Genomic DNA, 12,186 nt, shown 5'->3' on the forward strand with positions numbered 1-12,186 from the left:
AACCATGCATACCAGGATAGGGATGAGGGGATAATGCATACCGAACTTATACTCGAGTCAGTAAGTTTTCCCAGCTTTTCGTAGCAAAAGAAAAAATTAGGTGCCTCGGCTTATACTCAGATCGGATTTTACACGAATATATGAGATTAATTGTTTTGCTGAAAATCAGGAGTAGATAAATAATTTCTGAAATACACATTACTTTATCTTTAACCAGTTTATGACCGGACCATTTTCCTCCCTTCTTTTCCAGACATGTTTTGGGGTTTTATTATACATGAAATTTTAACTGCTCTAAAAAAAAAATTCCCACTGGACTACAAAATATATTTTGCCTATTTTTATTGTGACACATGGGACTTAATTTATATATCAATTTTACATTTCTTTTTTGCAGATATCGATGAAAAATATAAAGAAAAAAATAAATGTCTGTTTTTCACTATTTATTCTTTCTATGAATTTTTTTTAAATTGTGCTCCTATTTCCGTAGAAACTATTTTAATATTCTGGACATATTTTTTTCCATGGGGGTGGAGCTAAAAACAGTTATTCGGACTGGCCTTGTCATTTTTTAAAAGTTGTGTTTTATAACCTTATTTTAATCATGCTTTTTAAGTTAAGATTTTTTTTAATACATATTGTAAAATAAGAAATAAGAACATAGGAAATATAAGGTAGACATAGGCAGCTGATCTGAAATCTACAGTGCGGAAAATAAGTATTTGATACACTGCCAATTTTACAAGCTTTTGCACCTACAAAGAATGGAGAGGTCTGTAATTTTTATCATAGATAAATTTCAACTGTGAGAGACAGAATCATAAAAAAATCCAGAAAATCACATTGTATTATTTTTACATAATTAATTTGCATTTTATTGCATGATATAAGTGTTTGATACAATAGAAAAACGTAACTTAATATTTGGTTCAAAAACCTTTGTTTGCAATTACAGAGGTCAGATGTTTTCTGTAGTTCTTGACCAAGTTTGCACACACTGCAGCAGGGATCTTGGCCCACTCCTTCATACGGATTTTCGCCAGATTTTTCATGCTTCGGGGCGATCACTGGGCTACATTGAGTTTCAGCTCCCTTCAAAGGTTTTTAATTGAGTTCAGTTCTGGAGACTGGCTAGGCCACTACAGGACCTTGAAATACTTCTTACAGAGCCACTCCTTAGTTGCCCTGTGTGTTTTGGGTTATTGTCATTGTTAAGGACGGCGGAACACGCTAAATAAAAATATAAATAAAGCATGTTCGCCGCCCGGGGTCCACCGTGCGGTAGGTGACAAAACCGCTGCTGAGAGAGGCAGAGCACTAAGGCGGTAAATGCACAAGGTTGACTGCACCTAGTGCACAAGAGCAAGCTCTGTTGGACACACAGAGCTGCAAGCATAAACATATGTTGCAAAAGCAGACTGTTTCACACACAGAGCTGCAAGCAAGAACACAAATACAAACACTGAGTCTGTTAGAACTTCACAGAAGCTCAGCGACACAGACGCGGTATAAGGTCACAGGAGTCGCCAAGACTGACTCCGTCTAGACGTACCGTTAGACATCTGGTGCAGAGGCGTTGCAACCGCGAACGCACACTGTGCTGCAACTGCAGCGCGGCAAGTATAGAGCCGCTGGCAAGGCACTGCCAGAAATGCTGGCGCAATGCAGGACGCTTTAGCTGCTGCAATGGATGAGGCTTGAGCACGCTGGCACTAGCGCTGCTACTGGCTGACCCAATCACTCACAAATTCGTAATAACCAAGGAGGGGGATATTTAATGAGTCAGTCACCAGTCCAAGCATCCGTCATCAAACATATGGCAGCAAGTATGAGAATACTAGCGCATGGCGGATCGGCCATGCGCACTTTTTATAGCGTATGGGACCTGCCGGAAATCCCCAGAGCCCTGAGCATAACCAATGGAAACAGGAGCAGGACCTGAGCACCTGACTCCCGAACTCCAATGGGAGCTCATCCCATGAGCATGCTCAGAAGAAGGGACGAAGGACTTAGCCTCTGGAGACAAATGTGAGAATCTGGATTCCTGCATAGGCATTGTAGAAACCAGATTCCTAACTGTCATGCTGTAAGACCCAGCCACGACCCATCTTCAATGCTCTTACTGAGGGAAGGAGGTTGTTGGCCAAAATCTCACAATACATGACCCCATCCATCCTCCCTTCAATACAGTGCAGGAGTCCTAGCCCATTTGCAGAATATTACCCCCGAAGTATGATGTTTCCCCCAACATTTCTCACGATTGGGACAGTTTCCTTGGGATTGTAATCACTCTTCTTCCTCCAAACACGGCGAGTGGAGTTGATACCAAAAGTTCTGTTTTGGTCTCATCTGACAACATGAACTTCTCCCACATCTCCCCTGAATCATCCAGATGGTCATTGGTGAACTTCAAACGGGCCTGAACATGTGCTGGAGTGAGTATGGGGAACCTGTGTGTCCTGCAGGATTTTAATCCATAACAGTGTAGTGTGTTACGGTAATGTTTGACACTGTGGTCCGAGCTCTCTTCAGGTCATTGACTAGGTCCTCCCATGTAGTTATGGGCTGATTCCTGATCTTTCTCAGAATCATCCTTACCCCATGAGTCAATATCCTGCATGGAGGCCCAGACCAAGGAAGATTAACAGTCATCTTGTCTTTCATCCATTTTCTAATAATTGCATCAACAGTTGTTGCATTCTCAACAAGCTGCTTGTTATTGTCCTGTAACCCATCCCAGACTTCTGCAAATCTACAATTTTGTCACTGGAGTCTTTAGCCCACACTTGGCCAAGGTGGAGAGGTTGGAGTCTGATTGAGTGTGTGGACAGGAATCTTTTATAAAAAGCAGTAAGCTCAAACAGGTGCAATTAATACAGGTAATAAGTGCAGAATCGAAAGGCTTCTTAAAGAAAAACTAACAGGTCTGTGTGAGCCAGAATTCTTGCTGGTTGGTAGGTGATCAAACACTTATTTCATGCAATAAAATGCAATTTAATTATTTAAAAATCATACGATGGGACTTTGTTTTTTCTCTTTAGATTCTGTGTCTCACAGTTGAAGTGTACCTACAATAAAAATTACAGACCTCTCCATGCTTTGTAGCTGGGAAAACTTGCAATATCGGCAGGGTATCAAATACTTATTTCCCCCATGAAGGAGATAGGTCTAAAATGTTTGTCCCAACCTTCTCCTCTTTGGGTTGCATAAATATGCCCAATCCTCCCTTTTCACATGAACATCCACTTTAGGAAATAAAATAAAGAGAGGAATTATCCTGAACCCGATTTGGGATGAGATACAGACATATAAATACCAGGCTGCTCTATTACCAGGATAGCACAGTAACATGAATCCTACATTTTGCCCTCATTATAGGTCCCACTCTCCATTACATCTGACTGTGTGAGCATGTAACAAAGCCATTGGATACATACAATGTATCACATAGAATAATCCCAAGAGGAAATATTTATTCTTTCAGTTACGATGTTGTTTCCTTCTATGCACCACACATAATATAATGCCTGAGGAAAAGACCTGAGTAGTCTCAAAAGTTTGCTATTTGTTACCATCTTTTCATTTAACTATTAAAAGGTACCACTGAGGACTCTCAAATTTTAATATTTTTGCATGCTCTGACAGTAATTAAACAGATTGTTAGCTAAGCACATTGTAACATTTCTTTAAAATTGGTTTCACCTGGTAAGATAACGATAGATAACTGTGTAAGGCATCCAGGTTAGCAATAAATTCATAGAGATTTCCGCCTAGTGTCCTCAGCATGTGGTCATAGCCTGACCTTTTACAGAATTCAAAGAAATACTCTCCGAACTGCTGTAGAACAGCCTCTGGCGAAACACCTGGGGAATAGTAAATAATAATATCGTCTCAATTACAGACAAATTCATATTCTAGAATAATTTAATATTCAAATGCAACATAACAAAAAGGATTCATTAAACTTTGTTTAGACAAAAAGATAAAACGTTATAATATGCCCGTAGTGCAATGCAGGTGAACCCAAATAGAAAACAACAAATTTAAAAAATAACATAGACAAGCTTTAGACAAGCTTTTGCCTCCAGATTGTGGTGCCATTTATTAATAAAAATAAACTTGCCACATTTTAGAACTCCACTTAGCTATTCTCACTTTTCTAGACACTTTTGAAAAGTATTAAGGTACTATCTAAGAAATCTGGTACATCTTATGTACGCCGATTGTTAGCACAGTTTGCCAGAATCCTGATGCATAAATCTGTCCAAATGTTCCTTCTGTCTTCAGCCACTACTAGAGGGAGCAAAAAGTGCCTCATATCCTCATATTATTGCCGATGTCCCGACGCGCATTTTGCTTCAAATAGAGGGCACTATTGTTATATATATCATGGATGATATTTGCACTTATGTCTATTGAACTTTACATGTACCGTGATTATATATTAGCATATTGCATTGCATTCCTATAATTAGTACTTGATTTTGGGTATACCACATTGCAGTAGTTTCCCTCTATTTGCACTTACACTTTATGGTACGCTTTCGACTTTCTATACTTCTTGATATTAATTATGATGAAATAATGTTTTAAATAATGCTTCTATCATATTGATCTGTTACAATTTTTCTATCCTCCTTAGGTGACCTTGACACTAATATATGAATATATATTTAGAATATATATATATATATATATATATATATATATATATATATATATATATATATATATATATATATATATATATATATAGAGGCGCAAGTCGTTAAATCCCGCTACCAGCAGCAGCAAATATGGACAAAACCACCTAATTTGTCCTAACAAGAAAAAACGTTTATATATAATGACTACTTGTGCTAGCTAGGTAGATCCGGGAGAAACATGTATATAAATTTAGATGTGTATAATAAATGCACCCGCTTCTATTCCCAAGCAAGATGATAGCGTCCCACAATAGTTAAAAAACAGCGCTATATCAAATCGCAACACAAACAGAACAATACCTTCATTCACATAGAGTACGAGATGATTAAGAAAAATCCTGGCTCCACAGTGTTCCAATGAAAAGGCAGCAGTTCCAACAGCGGTAGTTCAAGCGATAAAGCCAGCAATGCAAGTACCCGGAGCACACTTCGCGGTTTATGAGCGGCAGTTCTGACGGACCAGATTAAATTCAGGTGCCAACTTTCGAGTCCTTTAGAGTGCGGTACACAACCGTGCGTATCGGACGCTGTCCCGGCCGGTGACAGACGTCCCCCTACACGCGTGACAGCCGCTAACGGCGGTAGATAAGCAGCGCGTGTAAGTTCAGAGCCAGATTTGATATAGCGCTGTTTCTCCCGGATCTACCTAGCTAGCGCAAGTAGTTATTATATATGAATATATATTTGTTCTTTTTTAATATGATGTAATACATTTGTTATTTTTAAATGATACATTTGGGAGTCCATTTTTCTAAGCTTGTATCATCAGCACTTAGTTTTCTGCTATGTGGGGACGATACTTAAACATGATTTCTGTCAACGCCCCCTATGTTAATGGTGCCTTATGAATAGCATTTTACTTAATGTATGTAATGTTATTAAAATTCTATACTAAAGCAGGTGTCCTATAGTGTGTCTTACATCAATGCTCTTCTTCCTGCACCCTTCCCCCTCCACTATAATCAATGTTTCGTAAAATGTAACACATCTCCATAAATCCGGCCATAGCTCCAGTATCTATGGGGACTGTCACATTACATTTTCCTGACTGATTATATTTTCCTTCTGTGTTACAGGAACACTAGAAAAGTAGAAATAAATAAGGGAAAAGCAGAAAGAAAACACAGTTTATCAGGCTGTAATGCTTTCTTCAATCCCATAAAACTAATGCGGCTTCAAGAATCTGGAAGTTAAACTTTCTGATTCTTTCTATGCTACCAGTAGGGTGTTGATGGGAGTAGGACATACTGTAGATACTGTAAGTGCCTTGCTTTAGTCTTAGATTGTATCAGCTGAAGTAAAACCAAAAGGAGAAGCCTTCTGTTTTTTGTCCAGATGTAGTGTAGTTTAGGTACCAGTCATTTCCTGAAACCTACAGAACAAAGTTTGTGAGGAAAAAAAGGCCTAAGAGTTGATAATAATCCTATTAATTTATTTTAATTTTTTTTTAACTGCCTTTGTCTCAATGTTGAGCTATGGCGACTTGATGAATGAATGATCTGTAGGAAGAGCTATCTTGTGCAAGCATAAATAGGTCCACTAGGGTCTTCTCCAATGTTATCTTGATAGTATCAAGCCATTAGGTTGCTGGTCTTCCTCTTCACCTTGCACTTTAATTAGTGTCTCCAATCTCCATCAATAACAGATGATTCAAATACTGCATGTGTATCATGTGTATACCTAGGCACCCAATGTACAATATCCACGCGTATATGCATGGTCATATACACTTGCAATTAAATTATACAAAACTTCATTGCAAATTTGGTTTATTACCAAATTGTAAAAACTTTCTTAAACCAGTTAAACAAAAGGACAAAGTAAATATCTCATCAAAACTAATATAACAAGTAATTTCTCAAAATGTATTATAAAATGCCACTTTTACTGATTACTGCAGTTACAGAATTATTCAACCCCTTAATGACAAACATTTTTAGTACTCAGTAGAGCACCTTTGGCTGTTCTGACCTGCTGCAAACTTGACGTATAGCCAGACACCAGCTTCTAGCAGTGTTCTTGAGGAATCTTAGCCTATATCTCATAGCCAATGATAGTCTCCAGTTCACTAATATTCTTGGGTTGTCAAAAAATTTGTCCAGAAAGGTAAGAGATCATTACCTTGCATAAGCAAGAAAAAGGATACAAAAAAGATAACAAAGACACTAAATCAGGGGTCTCAAAGTCGCGGCCCGCGGGACAACTGCGGCCCTTGGGACAATAGTTTGTGGCCCTCACCTCATGGGCCCTCGAGACAATAGTTTGCGCCCTCACCTTGGCCGGGATCACACATGCGAGAAACACGGCCGAGTCTCGCATTTGAAATCCCAGTCACACGTTGTACCGCTCATTAAGGTCATGAATATGGGTGCCACTCCACTCTCATAGGTGTGGCACCCATATTCATGAGCTTAATGAGCGGTACCATGTGATGTGTGACCGAGCGCTCCTACAGGAAGAAGATGTCAGCGCTGGACCATCGGAGCTGCAGCAGGAGGAGGTGAGTATGATGACGGCTACACAGTCACAGCAGCCTGCTGTCAGCAGGCAAGGCGTATGAATCACACTCACAACACATGCAGCAGGAGCAGCTGAGCAGGGACCGGACCGCGCCACAGACTCAGATGCGCCGGGTTCAGATTGAGAGGTGGGGCGGTTCGGTATATTGATCTCGGAGGTGGGACATCAGCCGGCCTTATTGTGAGCTTGCACCCTTACCCCAGGCTCAGAAGCGGAGGTGGCCGCGGAAATTGCTGCTCAGCGAGACAGAAAAAAAAGCGGAAAAGACAAATCGGTTAACATTGTAACACTGAAACAGTGACACCAAGTGGAATGATCTACTACACAGCCCCAAACATGTTTTTTTCAAAGCCTGCAGTGAAGAGAAAGGTTGGTGATGAGCACAGACAATTTCAGGAAAAGTGGGAAGCGCAATATTTCTTTGTTGAGCACAGGGGCATCCCGACGTGTCTTATTTGCACAGAGAAAGTTGCAGTACACAAAAAATACAATTTGAAACGTCATTACATAACTAGACATGTTGAGGAGTGTGCATCTTCAAGCCCTACTGAGGGTCTCAAATGCTTCCTCCCTTAAGCCAAATGTGGCTCGGCTATGCGAGAGTAGGCGCTGCCAGATCTCTAGCAGCAATAAGTATGCAGAAGAAGCCATGTTCAAAACAGTTTATGTTGAATGTTCCATTTATATTCAGAAAGTTAAATGTTAAAGAACTGTTAATACAGACATCTGAATCTGAATAATAATAATTACATTTCTCTAGTCAGCAACTATATGTGGTTTCTTCAGTCTTCTATATCTGTTGTATTATCATTATTTTCATTTTATTTATTACTGATTGATTTATTTTTTTCTTAGGATTTTGTTAATTTATTTTTATTTTTTAACACAAAATAAGATGAAAAAATATAGACATTTGATAACATTGGAATGTTTTTGTAAGGGCTTTTCTTGTGGAAAACCTGATGCGGCCCATCCTCACCAGATTCTACCTCCAGCGGCCCCCTAGAGATGCAATTGGAAGCAGAGTTCATATCGGCACCAGATTCCTAGGAAGGCAAGTGGTCATAAACCCTTGAGTGACCCCAAACAGACCTTAAGCACTATCTGGTAGCAGCAGGCACTGAGATATCACTTTTACATATTAAGAGACATGCTTTAGACCTCCATGCCTAAACTCCAAAGCGTACACCTCTGCTGACCTAAGATCACAAGAAAAGTTGGCTTCATTATGCTCAAGGCTATATAAATAAGCCATAGAAATTTCAGGATTTTTTTCTGCGGAACAATGAAACAAAACACTAATGTTTGATTGCTTTGTGTCAGAGGTAGGTCTTGAGGAGGAAGAATGAAGTATAAGCTGAAAAGGACACCCTACCTACAGTAATGTTCTGCAGCTGCTCCACTACAAAATGTGGAGTGCAAGATGGATTCAAACAAGTATCAATAAATCCATGTTTAAAACATCATGTCATCTGCGAGGAAGCAAAAGCTTGAGCGTCACTGGACCTTCCAGCAGGACAGTGATCTAAGCATATCCCAAATTCCACACAAAACCAAGACTATTAGGGAACTGGAGGTCATTGCCCATGCGGAATGGACTAAGATTACTCAGAAATGCTTCCTGAAGCTGATGTTTGGCTATGCATCACATTTGAAGCAGATTAGAACAGACAAAGGTGCTCAACTTAGTGTTAAAGATTAGACATGAGCAAACTTTTCAAGGTTCGGTTCGGGAACGTCCTGATGCTTGCCGAACATGTACGCCGAACATACCTGAACCCTATTGAATTCAACAGGAGGCTAAACCAAAAGCAAAGACAACACCTTAAGGGCGGCAAAAAAGTTTCTCAAACAGCTCAAATTAGTGGCGGACACCAGAAAAAGTGGCATCTATTGACCCAGAATACAAATAGTATAATTGTGCAGCATAGATGCATGGGACAGGGCCTGGGACAGGGCTTGGACCAGCATTCCTAGCTGAAAGTATTAAGTTACGTACCGGTAACGGTATTTTTCGGAAGCCCATGACAGCACCACGAGAGAGGGGATCCGCCCCATAGGAACAGGAAACCTACAGATACAAAAGGGCGGTACCTCTCCCACGCATCAGTTGGATTACAGAGCTTGAGAGGCTACCATGGTTAGTACACAACATATGATATATACAACCTATCTACCCTATTTAACAGAATTATTTCATACCATCTCCCACATAAGGTGATTCTATGAACAAACTTCTAAGGAGTGCACCCCTATATGTGAACAAGGGAGGGAACTAAGGGTGCTGTCATGGGCTTCCGAAAAATACCGTTACCGGTACGTAACTTAATACTTTATTCGGACTCCCATGACAGCACCACGAGAGAATTACAGAGATGTAAACTAATTTAGGGAGGGACTACAGCCTGCAGCACCCTTAGCCCGAAGGTGAGGTCTGAGGAGGCACCCATGTCTAACCGATAGTGGTTAAAAAAGGTGGAAGGAGATGACCAGGTGGCCGCCTTACATATTTGATCAATTGATACTCCAGATCTCTCTGCCCAGGATGATGCCATGGCCCGAGTGGAATGTGCCCTCAGGTTCTGTGGAGCCGGACCGCCACCTGCTGTGTAGGCAAGAGAGATAGCCTCCCTAATCCACCTTGCTAATGTGCATTTTGATACTCTGTATCCTTTTCTGGAACCTTGGAAGGATAGGAATAATGCGTTCTCCTTCTTCCAAGGATCCGTGGCTGCTAAATATGTCAGTAAGCACCGCCTAATATCTAATGCCTGAAGTTTCTGCTCTTTAGGGTTGGTTGGATTAGGGAGGAAGGAAGGCAGAACTATCTCCTGTGTCCTGTGGAATTGTGTTGCTACCTTGGGAAGGTATGCTGGATCTGGCCTTAGGATCACTCTATCCTGTAAGAACTCTGTGTAAGGAGGTAATCTGGAGAGTGCCTGTATGTCGCTCACCCTACGTGCGGATGTTATTGCTACCAGGAATGCTGTTTTAAGGGATATAATCTTTAGTGAGGCGGAATCTAAAGGTTCAAACGGACTTTCTGTCATGGCTGTAAGGACTAAGTTTAAGTCCCACGGTACGCATCTGTCTTTGTGTATAGGTCTCGATCTGGCCGCTGCTCTGATGAACCTTGCTACCCAATAATCTTTTGCAATATCAGCTGCAAACAGGGCCCCTAAGGCTGAAACCTGTACTTTTAGCGTACTTGTGGAGAGACCCAATTCGAAACCTTTCTGGAGAAATTCCAGAATATGTTTCGTGGGAATTCCATCTCTGATGTCAAAGTGAAAGGTGGATAGGAAGCGTTTCCAGGTCCTAGCATAAATATTAGTGGTGGTTAATTTTCTGCTTCTTAGGAGGGTGTCAATTAAGTTCTTGGAGAACCCTCTATTTTTTAATAGTGACCTTTCAAACACCACGCCGTCAAATGAAGTCTTGCTACTTGTGGGTGGCTGACTGGCCCCTGGTAGAGGAGATCCGGAAGGTTCGGTAGTACCCAGGGATCGCCTACCGACATGGTCCTCAACCACGCGAACCAGGTCCTCCTGGGCCAAAAGGGGGCAATCAGTATGACTCTTGCCTGATCCTCTCTGATCTTCCTGACTACCAGGGGAAGAAGATTCAATGGTGGGAAGGCGTATGCCAGAGAAAAGTCCCATCTTATCAGTAGGGCATCCACCGACAGGGGATTTTCCCTGGGGTTCAGAGAGCAGAACAATCTTTCTTTTCTGTTTTCTCTGGTGGCAAAGAGGTCTACCTCTGGCTGGCCCCATCTGTGGACAATCTGGCGGTAAATGTCTTTGTTCAAAGCCCATTCTCCTTGTCTTAGAGCCTTGCGGCTTAAAAAGTCTGCTCTTACATTGTCCTTTCCGCTGATGTGGAGCGCGGTCAAAGATAGACAATTTCTCTCTGCTATCTGGAGGAGCCGTTCTGTTATCTGCATCAGAGCGCTGGAGCGGGTTCCACCTTGGTGGTTGACATATGCTACCGCTACCTGGTTGTCCGAGTGTATCCTCACATGATGGCCCTGCAGGTAGATAATGAGTTTCTTGACTGCTCGCTCTATCGCCAATAGTTCTCTCTGGTTGGATGAGATTTCAGAATTAGAATCCCACTGGCCCTGTACCACTATGTCCCCCATATGGGCTCCCCAACCAAAGGAACTAGCGTCTGTGGTTATAATACGGGTTATCTGTGCTATCCAGGGCACCCCTGACGCTAGGTTCTCGCTCTGAAGCCACCATCTTAGTGATGTAACAGTTGAGGGGCTTAGACACATCCGACCTTGTAAGGAGCCTCCAAGGGCCCTGCTATTAATCAAGACGTCGTTTTGAAGGGTTCTGGTATGGAACTGTGCCCACCTTACTGCTGGGATGCATGAAGTTAGAGAACCTAACAGGGACATGGCCTGTCTGAGGGTCATAGATGGGTTATCCATTGCCCGAAGAACCTGCTCCTGTATCTTTTGTAATTTATCTAGTGGTAGCAGGCACCGCTGAGTGTCTGAATTTAGTATCAATCCTAAAAATTTCTGTATTTTTAAGGGCTGGAGTCGGGATTTCTCGTAGTTTAAAATCCATCCTAGGTTTTCTAACCTGGATCTAGCCTTTTCTATCTGGGATTTACAATGACCCATCGATTTTCCTACAATCAAGAAATCGTCTAAATATGGAATGATTAAGACGTCAACCTCTCGTAAGTGAGCCATAACTTCGGCCACTAATTTTGTAAAAACCCTGGGTGCTGCTGAGAGACCAAAGGGAAGGGCTCTATACTGAAAATGACGTACTGTGCCCTCTACTGAAACTGCCACCCTCAGGAACTGCTGGAAGTCTGTATGGATAGGTACGTGATAGTACGCGTCTTTCAAATCTATGACTGCCATAAAACAACCTTTAAACAATATTTTTATTGTTGTATTAATGGACTCCATTTTGAATTTATGATTAATCAA

General features: G+C 41.4%; 1 protein-coding gene across 1 annotated transcript in view; it reads right to left on the minus strand.

Moving 5' to 3' along the window:
* LOC141092706 (guanylate cyclase soluble subunit beta-2-like) overlaps positions 1-12,186 on the minus strand; it is a 164,030-nt gene that overhangs the window by 122,867 nt on the left and 28,977 nt on the right. The window contains exon 4 of the mRNA XM_073579096.1: positions 3,706-3,866. Within this exon, the coding sequence (XP_073435197.1) occupies positions 3,706-3,866 (161 nt within the window). The remainder of the gene's footprint in view (positions 1-3,705; positions 3,867-12,186) is intronic.

Source organism: Dendrobates tinctorius, unplaced genomic scaffold (genome assembly GCF_039654945.1).
Source record: "Dendrobates tinctorius isolate UK_male_01 unplaced genomic scaffold, ASM3965494v1 ptg000060l, whole genome shotgun sequence".
Lineage (NCBI taxonomy): Eukaryota > Metazoa > Chordata > Amphibia > Anura > Dendrobatidae > Dendrobates > Dendrobates tinctorius.